This window comes from Thrips palmi, unplaced genomic scaffold (genome assembly GCF_012932325.1).
Source record: "Thrips palmi isolate BJ-2018 unplaced genomic scaffold, TpBJ-2018v1 HiC_scaffold_2, whole genome shotgun sequence".
Lineage (NCBI taxonomy): Eukaryota > Metazoa > Arthropoda > Insecta > Thysanoptera > Thripidae > Thrips > Thrips palmi.
The window spans coordinates 7921838-7938923 of record NW_023144629.1 but is presented as its reverse complement, the minus strand read 5'-3'; the positions used below and the strand labels follow the sequence as shown (position 1 = coordinate 7938923).

At 62.1% G+C, this 17086-nt stretch overlaps 1 protein-coding gene across 1 annotated transcript in view; it reads left to right on the top strand.

Annotated features, from left to right (window-relative positions):
* The first annotated feature begins 351 nt into the window (after window positions 1-351).
* Window positions 352-17086, top strand: part of LOC117647469 (pikachurin) — a 38246-nt gene continuing 21511 nt past the window's right edge. Inside the window, exons 1-2 of the mRNA XM_034389219.1 lie at window positions 352-596; window positions 15393-15509. Coding sequence (XP_034245110.1) covers window positions 446-596; window positions 15393-15509 — 268 coding nt within the window. The 5' untranslated portion in view covers window positions 352-445. The remainder of the gene's footprint in view (window positions 597-15392; window positions 15510-17086) is intronic.

Sequence of the window (17086 nt, the reverse complement as noted above, 5' to 3'; positions counted from 1 at the left end):
GGCTTCGATCGAGGGCCATGCGCACCCCATAGCGCCTTCCCCGTGCTTCCCCGCCGCGCCCCGCCCGGTCCCGCCCCGCCACCCACAGCCCGGCCCAGCCCGCCAGCCAGCCCGCCAGCCCGCGTGGTGCCGAGGGTAGGGGCGGTGTGGCGGCAAGGCGGCGGGGCGCGCGGCGGGGCGCCTCAGTGTGCGGTCGGAGGGGCTGCATGGCGTTGGCTGCCTGCTGCCTGGGTCCAGCCCGCTCCCCGAGGCCGAGAATCGCCGCGCTCTCGCCGCGTGCTGCTGGTGCCGCTGCCGGGTTGGCCGCCGCGCCATGTGAACCCTCTCCCCGCTCGGCCCCCCCGGCTCGGCCCGCACGCCCTGGATGCCTGGATGCGCGCGACGCGCGTGTGTGAGACAGAGACCGGCGCCGCGCTGGTGTGCGTGAGTAGTGAGTAGTGCCGCGATGACGCCGGGCCGGCTGCGCCTTGGGCTGCGCCGGCGTGCCCGGGCCGGCCCCCTCGTGGGGCTGGCGCTCGGCGTGCTGCTCGCGACCCTTGTGGATACCAGCACCCAGTTCGACTTCACCAAGGCCAACTTCGAGGCGGCCTTCCAAGGTGGGTGCCACGTCTCGGCCGTCCGCGCCGTCGGGGCGACAAAGCAGCCCTTCGCCGCCTGCAGGACTGCAGCGGGACTTGAATTTAGGCTAATCGCGATCGCTTCCCACTTGGCTCGCGTGCGCGGCCGCACCGTCCCTTGTGACTTCGAGCGGTCGCGGGTTCGAATACCGGGTCGATGTCGTTTTAGTGCCTTTTGCCGCCGTGGCCGCCGTGAAACCGGCTTGCGCGGAGTGGCACACCGCGTGCACACCTGTGCCTCCCCTGCCCTCTGGCCCTGCCCTCTGCCGCGCGCGCTGGGCGCGAGGGACGCCGTTGAGGCCGCGTCCACCTGGCGAGGATCGGGCCGCCGTCGGGCCGTGCCCGAGGGAGGCTGATTTGTTGTCGCCGCCAAAACTTTCTTTATTTGCGCCGAGGAGGGAAGGAAAGCTGTCGCGCCTCGTCTAACTTCGCCGCCGGCCTCCAGGCTGCTGCTCCAGGACCGGGTGGAGCGGAGCGGCGACCCTCGCCGGCACACGTGCGCTGCGGCGGGGCGGGGCGGGTGACAGGTGCGGCGGCACGGCGAGACGCCGTGCTGTTGATTCGAGGCGGCGTCATGAGAAATCGAACGCCGTCCGGCGGGGCCAGCGAAGGCCGGCCACGTCCCGCAGAAGGCCGTGCAGACCGTAATCATCCCCTGGAGCACCTTGCTTTTGCCGAGGTCGCCGTCCACAAAGGCCATTTCCAGTGCGCCGCCACCGCCATTCACTTCGGCGTTGCGCACAGTGTAGGGGCCTTTCCAAGGGAGACTCACCTTTTTCCGCCCTCGGCCGCCTGAGCCCCCGCCGCCCTGCCTCGTCACCCCGCCACCCCGGACTGTAGAAGGGAGCCGCAGCGTGGCGACGCCGACGTGGCGCACGGAGCACCCCGTGATGTCCGTCACGGGGGCGACGACGGGGCCGCTGTTGCGTCGCCCGGGCCCGGCCCGGCCAGCACCCCTGCACTGTACAACTTGTTCGCGGCCCCGCGGTGCCGACGCCTCCACCTTAATGGCCCTGTCGGCCCCCGGTCGCCCCCGGTCCCCCGGCAGACTGATCCCGAGAGCCGTGTCCGTCGCTCTGTCTCTCTCGCACCCATACGGGACGCCCCACGAGTGGGAGAGAGACGGAGCGACGACAACGACTCTCGGAATCAGTCTGCAGTGCAGCCGCCCCATCAGGCCGTCGGCCGGGCCGGCATGGAACGGCCGCTGCAAAATGCATGGCGCCATTCTGCGCGTCATTAGCCCGGCCTCGCACCGGCCTGGCCCAGCCTGGCCACGCTAATTTCAGCAATGACCCACCGGCCGCCCACGTCGCTCTGTCTCTCTCGCACACACGTAACAGTGGGGGCATCGGAGGGGGAGGGGGACTTTATTAAGAAAGAGGCAACGTACTTCCATATGGGGCCGCGAGGTGCACGTCGCCGCCGCTACCAACAACTCCCTTTTCTTAAAAAAAAAAATCTCATTCAACGAACGTTAATGAAAGCAGATGATCCGTCGCGTTTCACAACTGCTGTGATAGCCGAGAGGTTAGAGACGTGGGATCGAGTTACCGCAGGCGGGCGTTCGAATACCAGCGTCACATACGTTTTTTCGACTTACTATCCTAAGGGTGGTGGTTCGAGGCCATCCGAGCGGAGCCGTGTGCAACAGACCCACATGCCGGAGGTTCGACTCCTAAGAAATATTTCCATTTAATTTTACTGCCTCACCCAGTGCGGTTGAAACCCGTGAACGTGAGCCCACGCCGTGCATAGGACGTGGTGGTCCAGGGAAAAGAGGCGTCGGTTCCCAATTCTAGGGTCGGCGGTTCGACTCCCCCAACTTCTTGCGAAATTTTGACCGGGTCGGTCGAGTCCTGTTGCGTCAAGAACCCACCTCACGCCGGTCCCCTCATCATGGGCCGTGGTGGCCGAGAGCGTAAAGTCGTGTGATCCCGGTGGCGAGGTCCGGGGATCGAATCCCATCATTTCATTACATTTTTCTACCGCCTTCCTCCCAGTGCAACTCAAACCCGTCGTCCAACACGCTACCAGACGTACAAGCGTGATAGCGTAGTGGTCAGAGTCACATTCACCTGGCCACTCCGCTGTGGGTGTCTAAAAAGCAATCCGCTTCGGCGGGTTGGCCTCGGCACTGGAGCGATGGCGTATTTGATCCATCAATCCAGACCATCCGGTGTGTGGTTGCGGGTGGTGCCTCCTCGATTCGTCGGGGAGGCGATGATAAGTCCTTTGAAGCTGGCCTAAAACGCTGTATGTTCGGTACGGGAGCGCCGGACAGTGGGGGTACCATGGGGTACACAACCAACCCTACGAAAACAAGAAGCTCCCACCAAACCTCTTCTCTGTCTGAGTCTCTCTCTGTCTCTCTGTCGTCTCACTCTACGTCCCGCCCCTCAAAGAGCTTCACACTGGGTGCTCCGACCCAGCTGTCTGAGCTTTGGGGTCCTACTGGGTCCCCCGGCGAACGCTTGGGTCGCTGACGGGATTAACCCCAGGTACCTGATAGCACCGGTTCCCATCCCGAACACCGAAGTAAAGCAGGAGGCCTCCCCATTAAGACTGGGGAGGGGGTGTAGAGTTCAAATTTTTTTCTTTTCCCTTTCAAATTTCTCAGTCAATACTCGTTCGGTTTCCTTATACGGGGTAGTATGCGGGCTCATTCCAAAGATAGTAATTAAAATTGTGTATGAAACAAAATATATAGACCCGAGCGAGGTGGCCGGTGTTGGTACTTTGGTACTAGCCGTGCCGAGCTGTGTCCTGCACCGCCCGCCGCCGAGCCCGAGCTGGCCCGAGTGCCCCGGGCCGGGCCGAATCGGGAGGCATTGTTGCGCGATATTCCGCGCCGTGGCAGGCGGGGAGGGATTGTCAATGTTGCGCGCAGGCCGTGGCAGGCCGTCGCGAGCGAGGAGGGGGTGCCATTGTTTAGGCCCGGTGCCGCTGGCGCTGTACCGTGGAGGGATTGTCGAATTCCGCGCAGGCTGCGCCTCATTGCCAGCCAGCCAGCCACACGCACCAGCCCGCCCCGGCAGCCAGCCCCTATTATATTGTTTAGGATACGCGCTTCGTTTCTGGACTCGAGAGTAAAAGCACGCTGACACCTTCATGTGTATGGTAGTTTTAAGTATGTTTCAAGTGTGAAGGTATCATCAGCTAAAAAGTTTCAAGTCGCAATGAGCTTGTTGCCGATCCCGGCCACGATGGATGGTCAACCCGATGTGCTGGTTTCTGTTTGGTTTCGTTCCGCTAGGAAGCCATCGCATCGAACCAGAGCGAGGCGTGTAACCCGATCGGCGTAGTCGATCTCGACCTGTTCATACATGTATGCACTGTGTCATATTATTAGGACCATCCGCGAAGAAGCGGTTTGGTCCCGGCAAAAATTAACACCTGAGTGGGGGGGAACCCAGGTGTTGGCAGTTGGGCGACCCCTGTAAATTACCTGATGGAAGGCGGCTGTACCTATTAAATTGGCAACGTATACGCGGAGCGCGAGGATCGCGCCGGCCGAGACCCGCAGCGCTGTCTGTCGGCCGCAACGCGCAACAGCCAGCGGCAGGCGCGTCGCGTCACACGTCGCTGGGCCAGCGGGCCGCATCCACGGCACCTTGTCGACGCACACGACTAACTAAAAGTGTGTCGACGCTTTTGCCTCTTCCCGAGTTGTATGATATCGGGGTGCGTGCGTTTAGTGTTCTCCTACACCGGCAGAGTGCCGCAGACTTCCTCGTACCGGCCCGGAGAGGGGGGAGGGGGAATTCGAAGGCCGCTGCAAGGCAAGGGCCTCGCCGCGCGCCGCGCGTTTATCGAAGGCCCTTTCTCCTTTTGGCGCCAACGGCAGGGGTAAATTTAATAGTGGCGCGGAACGGAGCCCAAGCCGCCACCGTGCTCTCTTTTATCTCGACCGGGATCAAGCAACTCAGCCGCGCCGTGCCGTGCCGCGCCGTGCCGTGCCGCGCCGTGCCCCCTCCGCCGGAAATTGGTGCAGGGCGTGGCGGGTTGGCGGTGGCGGGGCGGACTCGGCAGACTCCAGTCGGTCACGTGGCGGTGTTTGCGTTTCTTATTGGCCGACGGCTCCTCTTCCCGGTCTTCCCTCCGCCGAGGCCCCGCCGCTGTCTCGGGCTTGTTTGATGATGGCCTATCTCACTCGCCGGGACCTGCCCGCCTGCCTGCCTGCCTGCAGACTGATTCCGAGAGTCTTTTTCGTCGCTCTGTCCCTGTACGGGACGCCCCACCAGTGCGACGGAGACGGAGCGATGAAAACGACTCTCGGAACCAGTGTGCTGCCTGCCTGCCTCGCCTGCCTGCCTCGCGATGTTGGCGGGGTGCGTCTCCTCCGCCGCCCTTTCAAGGTGCTCTTCTTTTTCTACACCAGGATTATTCTGCTTAATCCTTGGTCTCACCCACCGCACCTTGACACAAGGACGCGGAGTCACACGCACGCGTACACAGACACACTTTCTCTCTCTCTCTCTCTCTCTCTCTCTCTCACGATCGAACACCTCGTGTGCCCTTTGGCCCGTTGGCGCCCCGCCCCGCGGCGTGTCCGGCCGGCTGCTACGTCCTGCAGGTCACCGCCTTGTCACCGCGTTGGCGGCGGCTATTCCGGAGCGACAGGAAAGGTCGCGCCGAGGTGGCGGCGGTGCTACACTCCCCCTCCCTCCCCCCTTTTTTACAGTGGCGGGGGCTTTCGTTTTATTTGCGGCGAAATCCAAAATAATCCCGCCACCTTTTTTTTTTGGTCACGGCCCCTTCCCTGTCATGTGGGGGTAGGAGTCAGGCAGGTCACGAAATGGAGGCTGATGGCGTCGAAGGGGTGGCGGTGCGGCTCACTGGCCCGGACTTCACTCCATTCAGCTGGCTACTGCCACTCTCTTCAAAATTTCAACTTCGTAATCTTGAATTTTGATAATTATTTTTCAATTTTCAATGAAAGTCGCGGGAGTGCGAAGAGCGCATTCCAGAGTAATTTTTCCGAAGTTGAGGTTAGGGTTGACGGGCTGGCGCTGCACAGTGGGCCAGAAACCGGCGTATGCGGCCAAAATTCGAGACGCGTTTTGAGCTCCAGAGTCGCTAAATGGGGCTCAAACCGAGTGTGTGACCCCACCGATAGATTCCTCGTTCGGAGAGCAATCGATTGGTGGGGTCACACGTTCGATTCGAGTCTCATTTAGCGACTCTGGAGCTCAAAACGCGTCTCGAATTTTGGCCGCCTGTGCCGGTTGCTGGCCCAGTGTGCGCTGCTGGCGCTGCTGGCGCGCCTCGCGGCTCCGGGACGGCCCCCGACGGCCCCCGCACAATGAATGGACGCACCGGATTGATTGATTGCTGCCTCATTGATAGATTGCCGCGAGCGGCGTTGACGCCGCGTCCGCGCCGCGTCGACGGCGGAGTGAGATAGAGAGAGACAGAGTGAGGCGGGGAGTGATGTGCCTCCGGGTGGATCACTCAACTCGCGGCGCCACTCATTTGCAGACCGGGCGCAAGAAAAATCTGGCGTCGTTTCAGCGGCCCTGCAATGTCGAACGAGGAGTCCATTGGTGGGGTCACACGTTCGGTTCGAGTCCTGCTTAGCGACTCTGCAGCTCGAAACGCGTCTGGAGTTTGGGCCGCCCGGAGTTTGGGTCTTCTGGCCCACTGTGCACTGTGAGACGGCGGTCGGGGAGGGGAACGAGCTCGCATGCGAATGGAAATGCCGTCAAACGGAATGAGATAAAAACAATTAGCCCTGCCGGCGGCGTGCTCGCGCGGCTCGCGCAGTTCGCGCCTCCCTCCGGGGCTGCGGGTCGCGGTGCGATGCGCGTTGCGACCCCACTGTCATTTTCGGCCCGCGCTCTGACCGAGCGGACTCGGAGTAAATAGCGAAAGGACGACATCCGGGCTGTTGCCCTGGCCGCCCTGGCCCTGGCTTTGACAAGGGTGCTGGGCGAGGCGGGGCGTGGCGGGGCGGGGCGGGGCGGGGCGGGGCGGGGCGTGGCGGGGCGGGGCGGGGCGGGGCGGGGCGGGGCGGGGCGGGGCGGGGCGGGGCGCAGCGACACGCCCTCGATGGGGTGGGCGGCGCGGAGCGCGGAACGGTGTCCAGATGCCGCCTCTCCGTCCCCCACCCCTCCACCCCCGCAGCGTATAACTGGCCGATATCGGATTTGTTGCCGCAATCGAGTCAGGTCCTGCCGGGCCCTGCAGCAGCAGCCTGGCGGCCCTGCTGACCCCCGTGTGACCCGACGCGGCCCGCGCCGGCGCGCTCTCCAGGATCAGGGCCTCGGTCGGGGCGCCCAGCAGCACCCCGCGGCACCGCCAGCTCGTCGCTCTGACTCCCTCGCACCGCCGCGCCGTTGGTTCAACGCCACCAGAGAGACTGTTCGCGTGTTGTTGTTGTTTTTCCCTCCGACATGACGGCGGCCATGGCGGCGCCCGGGAACAGAATCACGTAACGTGTCCCCCGGCGTGGCTGCACGCGTGACCTCGTCTGCTTGGCGGGCCGTGCGGGCCGTGCGTCTTCCAGAAGGCCAAGAAGGCCTCGGCGAGGGCCCGGGGCACCTCCACGCCCCCACGCGGACCCTACTCCGCCACAAGGACGCCCTGGCCGTCGGGGAGGGGGCGCGGGGGCTACGTGGGCCGGGGGGATGGCTGTCACCGGTGCCGATTCTGGGCGCGGTGGGACGCCTCTGCAGGGCCATTTCGCCGTGGTAATGGCAGTGTGTGAGTGTGTGGTGTGTGTGTGTGTGCGTGTGGGCGTGTGAGTGCGCGCGCGCCCCCGGCGAGTCGTCACTCGTATTCTTTACATTCCTTTTCTGTGTGCGAAATACTGGGCCAAGGACAATGGTCTATCCCGTAAGGAAAATATTCAACACTCAACAGAAAAAAAAGAAACTCTTATACTTGGAAAATATTTTGGAGGAAAATCAACAATCGCTGGAAGCCGTCTTTTTTTTTCGCGCGCTTTCGCTTCACCCCTGCGAGGACTGGGGAGCGGGGCCCGGCGTGTGATTGCTTAGCGAGAAGGGGGCGGGGGCACGGGCTGGCACGGCACTGCCGAGTCCTCAGTCTGAACAAACAGGGAGACGACAACTACGCAAGATGTAGCGCAAGGAGATATCAGGGAAGGATGTAGCGAGTTTGCAAGGGGGGGGGGGCGAGCGCGAGGCGTCGCTGCGGGCCGACTGCGAAAGTCGCTCCGTCTCTCTCGCACTCGTGGGGCGTGCCGGAGAGGTGCGAGAGAGACAGCGTCACGCTGCAGGGGTGGGCGAGGCACAGTGGGCCAGAAGACCGGTGGAGGCGGCCAAAACTCTAGACGCGTTTTGAGCTCCAGAGTCGCTAAACAGGACTCAAACCGAGCGTGTGACCCCACCAATGGATTCCTCGTTTGGAGAGCAATCCATTGGTGGGGTCACACGCTCGGTTTGAGTCCTGTTTAGCGACTCTGGAGCTCAAAACGCGTTTAGAGTTTTGTCCGCCTCCACCGGTCTTCTGGCCCACTGTGCGAGGGGAGCCGGCCGGGGCGAGGCTAGGCGAGGCGTGCCGCGACTGATGAAGCCGCCTAGCCTCGGCCATGCCTCGGCGCCTCGGCCAAGCCGGTGTAGTCGCGTAGCTGCGTAGTCTGCGTAGTCCAGGGAAAGTAATTACAAAATTGGCCGTAAGCCGCTTCGCCCCTCTTCGCCCCGCTCGGCGCTGCTGGGCGCGGCCCCGCTTGCAAACGTGCCCCAAATTGGCACCAAGTCGCTCAGCGGCAAGTTATTTCGCAAGTTCGTCGCGCGCGCCGCACCGCCCGGACAGCGGCCCGGAGCAGCCGGGACAGCAGGAACGTTTTTTTGTGTTTTGTTTTCGACGGCATGGAATTCTGAAACCGTGTCTGCAGAGGAGAGGATCGCAGCAAAGCGAGGAGAGGTACCCTGTTCCCTTTATTCTCTCTCTCTCTCTCTCTCTCTCTCTCTCTCTCTCTCTCTCTCTCTCTCTCTCTCTCTCTCTCTCTCTCTCTCTCTCTCTCTCTCTCTCTCCCCCTCTCTCTCTCTCTCTCTCTCCCCCCTCTCTCTCTCTCTCTCTCTCTCCTCTCTCTCTCTCTCTCCCCCCTCTCTCTCTCTCTCTCCCCTCTCTCTCTCTACCCCTTTGCAGGCCGAACGGCTGACACGGAACGGCAACTTGATACATTGAAACCAAGCCGGGCTTCTCAACCCTTTAATTCTCTCTTCTCCTTCTTTCCCCCACCCCTAAATCCCTCTCCCTCCGCCGTCGCGGGAGAAAGCAATATTGAGCGTTACATCAACTCCACGGCGCCAATATTCGCACGGAAAGTCTCCCCCCCCCCTTCCCTCCCCGGCCCTCCCCTCCTCGAGCACTCCGGGTGACACCGTACACAGACACCGTAAGTTATTCCGGAGCTCTTGTTGTTGTGTATACGGGACCGTGGGCCGTCTCTCAGTCCGGCCTGACGGTCTACGGTCCACCACATGCGGGGAGGGGGGCGGGCAGAGAGAGCCCACCCCCCTCCCCCAACCCCTTTCGGCCGCAATGTGTGGCGTACTGGGTTGACAATCACAACCCCCAACCCAACACCCCGCTGCCCGCGTGCACGACGGCCTGTCCGGAGAATATACGAAGAGCTCTCGCACGCACACACACACACACACAGAGAGAGAGAGAGAGAGAGAGAGAGAGAGAGAGAGAGAGAGAGAGAGAGAGAGAGAGAGAGAGAGAGTCGTCCGCAAACAGGCCGGACGGACGGCGGCAGGCGAGCGCGGAATGTATTTCCACCTGTATAGCGGAGCGGAGCGGCGTGGCGGCCGACGAGCAAAAGGGACGGACCGCCGTGCCGTTCCCCTCACCGTGTTATTCGCTTTCGGTGGGGCGAGCGAGCGAGCGAACCCGGTGGCGGTGGCGGTTTGAAACGCGTTCGCCGCGTTCGCCGCGTTCGCGCCACCAGCGCGCCGTTTTTCCTGGTCGTTTCGGAGGCGGAGAGGAGGGACCAGGGAGGGACCGCCAAAGTAGTACTACATCAACGCACCGGGGAGTGTCGCGACAGTGTCGCCGCGCCTTGGCCCCAAAAAAAAGTTTGGCGGGAAAACAAATATGCCCGGGCGCGCGTCAAAGAGAGTCGCTCTGTCTCTCTCGCGCCGCGACGGGATGCGGAGAGACGCCGCGCGAGTGCGAGAGAGACACGGCGCCTTCTTATCGCGACCCGCTTTTTAAAAGTCGTGTATTTCGGCCGAGAGGAAGCGTGGGAGGACACGGGGCAGGAGCCGGCAGGGCCGCCAACAAAAAGCCCTCGGAATTCTTTCTCCGCTCCGCGCTGCGCCGCTCCGTGCACGCTGTCACGACGGCCGTGGCATCTGCCTCGCCGGCCTCGCCAGATTGGCGCGGATAATTTCCTCCAACTTTTCCGCGTTGGGACCAGCGCGCCACGGCACAGTGGGCCAGAAGACCGGTGGAGGCGGTCAAAATCGCGGACGCGTTTTGAGCTGCAGCGTCGCTAAATGGGACGCGAGCCGAACGTGTGACCCCGCCAATGGATTGCTCTCCGAACGAGGAATCCATTGGTGGGGTCACACGTTCGGTTCGAGTCCCATTTAGCGACTCTGGAGCTCAAAACGCGTCTGGAGTTTTGGCCGCCTGCGCCGGTCGTCTGGCCCACTGTGCGCGGGCTGCCCGGCATGGGTCTCGGCAGCACTCCCGCGGCAGTGAGAAATGCGGCCGACACGTCCCATTGGCGCGCCACTCGCGGGGGCCGACCTGGCCGCGGTTTGAAGCAGAGGCCTTTCCTGAGGGTCCGTCCACTGGTCAAAATATAGTCGACAGCGATTCGAATAAAAAGCGAGGATCGACCGTAGAGTGACATTGGAAGTAATGGACATGGAATGGAGAGCATCCTTCGGGCCCACAGAGCGGTTTCTTCAGAGCATTTCTCTTTCGATTTTTTTTTTGCGATGCCATGGTGGCGGCTGCAGCAGGTTCCTTGGCGCGGCGATCGCCCTCTTGCCACGCGAAGGCGGCGAAGGCAGTGAAGGCACTGACACTACTGGAGCGCGCTTTCGCCTTTATATCGACCGGGCCGCCCCGGGCGCCTCGCTGCGCGTAGAGCTGTTCACTGCGAGTCCGGAGCCCGGGCCTCGCTCGCCGGCTGCGCTGGCCGTGCCGCCCTGGCCGCCCTGGCCGCCCTGGCCGCCCTGGCCAAGCCGGGCCCACGGCGGGCAGGCAGGCAGGCAGGCAGCGCCGGCCATCGCAACCGCTCACGCCCCGCTCCACAGTGGGCCAGAAGACCGGTGGAGCGGCCAAAACTCTAGACGCGTTTCGAGCTCCAGAGTCGCTAAATAGGCCTCGAACTGAACCTGTGACCCCACCAATGGATTGCTCTCCGAACGAGGAATCCATTGGTGGGGTCACACGTTCGGTTCGAGTCCCATTTAGCGACTCTGGAGCTCAAAACGCGTGTAGAGTTTTGGCCGCCTCCACCGGTCTTCTGGCCCACTGTGCGCTCGCCTCCCACTGAACCTCCCCCCGGCAACCTTTAGACTCCTGACGTGCTCGCGAGACTCGGCAACAAACTCGGTAAAGCTGCAACCGCGGACGCGGGCAGAGTCCATCTTCAGGGAGTACACCCACGGCCACTCCGTCCACGGCCCTTTTGGTCGCCCAGGAGTCACCCTGCTGGTCCGCTAATTCTTCTCTTTGGCGTTGTCCCTGTTTGCCCTGGGCTTGGCAACGCCGTGGCGTGAGTGGCGGGAGAATAGGACAGGGCAGGGCGCGGCGCGCAGACCGGATCGACAGTCGGCTTGACCTCCGCCCCGCCTGGCTGGCTGGCTGGCTGGCTGGAAAGCCTGGAATGAAGCAATTCTCCCCTTTCCTTTCCGAGTCAGAAAGGCCATCGCATCGAACGCCATCGAGGGCGCGTTCCAGCAGAGGGGCCCGCCCCGCCCCGCCCCGCCCCGCCCCGCCCCGCCACGGACCGGATGGAGGGGTCGCACTGCCCATTATGGAGGGCCCATGTGCGCGGGCGTGCCCCCGCAGTCTTCGAGGGAGGTTGTTGAAAAAAAAGAAGAAAAGAAAGACCGTGCCCTTTAAAAGATTAGTTTATTTCATTTGAAGCAAGAGCCTTCGCGGGGGGCGTTTACCGAAGAGGGCGGAAAACGGGCGCGTCTCCCTTGGAAAGGCCTCCAGGCTGTTTGTACACTGTGCGCATCGCCGGCGAGGGTGTGGTGGCCGGTGGCGGGGGGCACTGGAAAATGTCTTTGCGCTTTCCTGGCGTGGGGAAGCCCCTGAGTCGCGCGGGCAGGCAGGCCCGCTGGGCCGGCGTGCCGACGTGCTGCCTACCCAACTGGCGTTCGCTCACAAACATCATCACAGATGAAAAAAAGAAAAATCCGCCTGCTTAACACTTGTTCAACAAATGTTTAACTTTGGGATCCGAACGCTGCGATTGGCTCGGTCCGCGTGGACTGCGATCGGACGCGACCCCAGGGACGCGCCGAAAAAAGAGGACACGCGTGTTTGAAATAGCTTGGGTGATGATGCGCATGTCGTTGTGGGCTGCGGTCAACGCCGACAGCCTCACGCCCGCAGTCATCGCTCTGTCTCTGTCGCACTCACGGGGCGCGCCGGACGGGTGCGAGAGAGAAGCGCAGGTGCAGCATCGGAATCAGTGAGGCGGGGTGGCAGGCCCGGGCCCGGCCCCCGGCCCGGCCAGGCAAAAGCCAACAGCAATCAAATCATGAAACGGGCACACACACGAGCGCGCACTCACACACGGACACGGAGGGATGGACTGACGCACACAGACACACTCACACAAAGAGAGCAGGGCCGCGCTGTATCATGCCGCAGCCTGAATGCACCGCGGTCGCGCCGTGAGTCCGTGAGGCGAGCCGCCGCCCCGCCCCGCCCGCCGCAGTGGCCGCCAAACAGACTCAAACATCGCCACCGACGGACCGCCGTTCGACAAGCAGGTCGCGGCTTTTGTTGACGACGGGCAGGTCTCGCGCAGGCTCGGACTGGCCAGGGCAGACAGGCAGAAAAATCTGCCGGGGCCTTTCGGGTTTGGGACCAGTAACGTCACAAAGTTGGTCAAAGAGTCCTAGTATATATAGGACGAAAGTAGCCGTTTTCGCTGATTTCGGGCGGCCACTGCGTCCGATCTAATTGCGGTCAACGGCCTCCCTCGACGCCCTAGTATTCTTAAGACCCTACTCTTTCATGCCCTGTATCGGGAAGACGTTGACCACAACGATTTTGGCGTTGACCGCAACGATTTTCCGACCAAGTTGGTCAAAAAGTGGTCGAATCTCGGAAATTTGCTGATTTTGCTGACTTTGGGTGGCTACTGTGTCCAATCTAGTCGCCGCAAAAGGCCTCCCTCGACGTCCTAGTATTCTTAAGATCCTACTCTTTCATGCCCTGTATCGGGAAGACGTTGACCACAACGATTTTGACTTTGACCGCAACGACTTTCCGACTAAGTTGGTCAAAAAGTTGTCGAATCTCGGAAATTTGCTGATTTTGCTGACTTTGGGCGGCCACTGTGTCCAATCTAGTTGCCGTAAAAGGCTTCCCTGGACGCCCTAGTATTCTTAAGACCCTACTCTTTCATGCCTTGTATCGGGAATGCTATTGACCGCAATTAGTTTGGGAGCGGTAGCCTCACAAAGTTGGTCATGAAGGGTAAAAACATAATGATTGTCGGGGGCCTTTTGCGGTCTTATCCGCTGGGTCCTTTTGGGGGCCAGTCCGAGCCTGGTCTCGCGATGGTTGTCGACGATCCTCTGGCACTGGCTGGGATTCGAACCTGCGACTTTGGAACGGGCACGCACGCCTAACCGTGCACACCGCCACACCACTCGATGTCAATCCACCCGCCGCAGGAGGAGCGGGAGGAGGGTCCGGACCTGAACGCCGCGATGAATTATTTCGCAAGCAACCCTCCCGACGACGGTCACCGCCACCTCGCCGTCTCTCTCGCACCGCTGTGCGACGACCCATGAGTGCGAGAGAGATGGAGAGACTCTGAATGAGCCTGCAGCGTGGTGCGGCTTGCGCCTTGGTGGCGTCGGTGGGGCGCTCTATCGCCGCATCACGGACCCGGCCGCATAGTGGGCCAGAAGGCCGGTGGAGGCGGCCAGAACTCTAGACGCGTTTTGAGCCCCAGAGTCGCTAAACAGGCCTCGAACCGAACGTGCGACCCCACCGATGGATTGCCCTCCGAACGAGGAGTCCATTGGTGGGGTCACACGTTCGGTTCGAGTCCCATTTAGCGACTCTGGAGCCCAAAACGCGTCTAGAGTTTTGGCCGCCTCCACCGGCCTTCTGGCCCACTGTGGGCCGGGCCGGGGTGAGGCTGGGTGAGGCCGCCCAGTGAATCATCCACTTTGGCGACGGAATGAGTCTCCCCCCGCCACGCCGCGCCAAGACGGAGGCCGCCACCTCCCCCCGAACGGCGTTTACTCGTCGCTCTGTCTCTCTCGCACTGCCGCGGCACGCCGGCACGCCGAGAGGGTGCGAGGGAGACGCGGCTGGCGCCGCTCCTGGAGGCCGTGTTCCTGCAGCGAGTTTGCGGTGTGGTGGCGCGGCGGCGCGGCGATGCGCAAGCGAGACCATCAAGGTGGAGCCGGTGGTGGGGCCTGGCGCCGCCTCGCGCCGCCTCGCGCTGACACGGCACTGCAGCCAAATTAGCGCACCATCGTTACGGACACACCAACACACCGACACACCAACACACCGACACACCAACACACCGACACACCGACACACTTACACACTGACACAAAAAAGGGCCGTAAAGCGCACTCGGCTGCACTGCTATCGTTTTGTTTGTTGTTTTTGTTTTTTCATCCTGCTTGGGTTGGCGCGTTGCAGTTTCACCCCTGTGAGATATTATATCAGCGTCCAATTTCTTGTCGTGGCCGTGAAGCAGAAGTGACATTGCTGTGCAGTGCTGGACTCATCTTTGACCCAGCGGCTCGGCGGGCAGGCCGTCGTGTCCGAGTATTCCGGAACGCCGGGGAGCTGTGGCGTCGATGAGAGTGTTGATGCGATTCCGCGACAGTCGTTCTCGTCGCTCTGTCTCTCTCGCACCTGCAGGGGACGCTCCACGAGTGCGAGAGAGACAGAGCGACGAAAACGACTCTCGGAATCAGTCCGCTGCTCGGCCTACTCAGCGCTCGGGGAACGCGCGCCGCATGCAGAGTTGACGAGCTTGAGAATAGAACCCTGATCCAAACCGCGCCGATAGACAGGGACAGAGAGGGAGAGAGAGAGAGAGAGAGAGAGAGAGAGAGAGAGAGAGAGAGAGAGAGAGAGAGAGAGAGAGAGAGAGAGAGAGAGAGAGAGAGAGAGAGAGAGAGAGAGAGAGAGAGAAAGCGTCGACTGGAGGGGGAACGGCTTTGATTAGAATCGAATACGTGCAATCTCACCGACAGTGCGGGACTTCAGCCTTTCGTTCCATTCGCGTCCGTGACATTTTCATTGCGTCCCATCCTATACTTATGCTCGTTCTTTTACCACACACACATTCACTATCACACGCACACACACACTGAAAAGCGCACAGGGCGCGCGAAACACTTCAAAGCTTTCCACCGCTGCCCGCAGCGCCGCAGCGCGCCCTGGTGTCGGCGGCATGCAACTCGCCTCCGTTCTTTGTCGCTGCCGTAACTTTGTTTCGCGCGCTTTCCTGCATTCCGCCATGTTTTGTTGTTGTTGTTTTCGTTTTTTCGGCAACTGCATATCGTACACGCGCGCCGCCTGCTCGGTCATTTGCTAACAAGTCTTGTTTTTGTTTGTGCGCAGGCCGGTGCGGGCGGGAGAGCCCTTGCGAACAGCTGTGCTTCGAGCTCCACGACGGCATGTTCGAGTGCGAGTGCCGGGACGGCTACGTCCTGCACCTCAACGGCTACGGCTGCCTCGGTAAGTCAAACTTTTTTTTTCAATTGCCTTTTTCATCCTTTCTTCCTCTCCTTTCTTCTTTATTTTTGCACGGGGAACCCGAAACCCAAGTAAAGCGGCGCGAGGCACGCAGCCAGCGGTGGGAACATTTGCCGGAAGTTTCGCGTTGAACTGGCAGTCGGCCGGAGCCGAGTCAGCTGGAAATCTGGCAACGGCGCCGACGCGTGGCGGGGCGGGGGCGGGCCGGGGGCGGGCCGGGGGCGGGCCGGGGGCGGGCGTAGGACCGTCGGACCGCGCGGCGGAACAAACCCACCACCCCGTGGCCGCCCCGTGCCGAAGCCAGCCCGAATTTGGGGCAGGACAGTACATCTTGGTGGTCCGATTGGAGAGGAGGGGGGTATCCGGTTTGTTAGGCCGCTCGACCGCTCGGCCGCTCGGCCGCAGCAGGCCGGTGCGGCAGGTGCCACACCCCCATCTCTATGCAAAGACTCCGCCATCCCACAGTGGGCCAGAAGACCAGTGGAGGCGGCCAAAATCCCGGACGCGTTTTGAGCTCCAGAGTCGCTAAATGGGACTCGAACCGAGCGTGTGACCCCACCAATGGATTGCTCTCCGAACGAGGAATCCATTGGTGGGATCACACGTTCGTTTCGAGTCAAGTTTAGCGACTCTGGAGCTCAAAACGCGTCTAGAGTTTTGGCCACCTCCACCGGTCTTCTGGCCCACTGTGATCCACCGCGGCGTCCCGCAGGGCGGCCTGGCCTGGCCGGAAACGTCACCGAGCCACCAGCGGATCAGTGTTTCCGACGCTCTGTCTCTGTCGCACTCATGGATCCCGCCGAAGGGGTGCGAGAGAGACAGAGCATCGACGTGGCGTCACTGGGCGTGGCTGCGGGCAAACCGTTTGCCCGGCCGGCAAGGACCGAAGGACAAGGACCCAGACGCGGCGCGCCATTTCTCAGAGTGTCCCCGCTCGCGCCGCTCTCCGCTCCCTGTGAGCTTTTGTCCCGTTCCAGCCGGAGGGCCGCTGGGGACCGAAACTATGTCCAAAGTTCCAATGAAGGAGTTGGTTCAAAGTCACGGCGGCCGGCGGGTGGGGGTGGAAAGGGGGGGGGGGTAGCAGTGCAGCGCGAACCACTACCAACTTAGAGTCATTACCCGATTGCCCGCCTGGTGGCCACACTGTCTGGCGGCGCCGAATTCCGCTAAACGGTTCAGGAGCCGGGCGGGATCGAACCGCGGTCGCGTCGCTCTGCCGCCCTCGCATTCGCGGGCCGTGCCGCGCAGTGGGCCAGAAGACCGGTGGCGGCGGCCAAAACTCTAGACGCGTTTTGCGCTCTAAAATCGCTGAATGGGACTCGAACCAAACGTGTGACCCCACCAATGGATTCCTCGTTCGGAGAGCAATCCATAGGTGGGGTCACACGCTCGGTTCGAGTCCCATTTAGCGACTCTGGAGCTCAAAACGCGTCCGGGATTTTGGCCGCCTCCACCGGTCTTCTGGCACACTGTGAGCCGGCGGGCCGGCGGTGTGCGAGGGCGACGGAGGGTGACGGATGCCTCGTCGGCCGTCAAACTCGCCGCTCCAAGTCATGTCG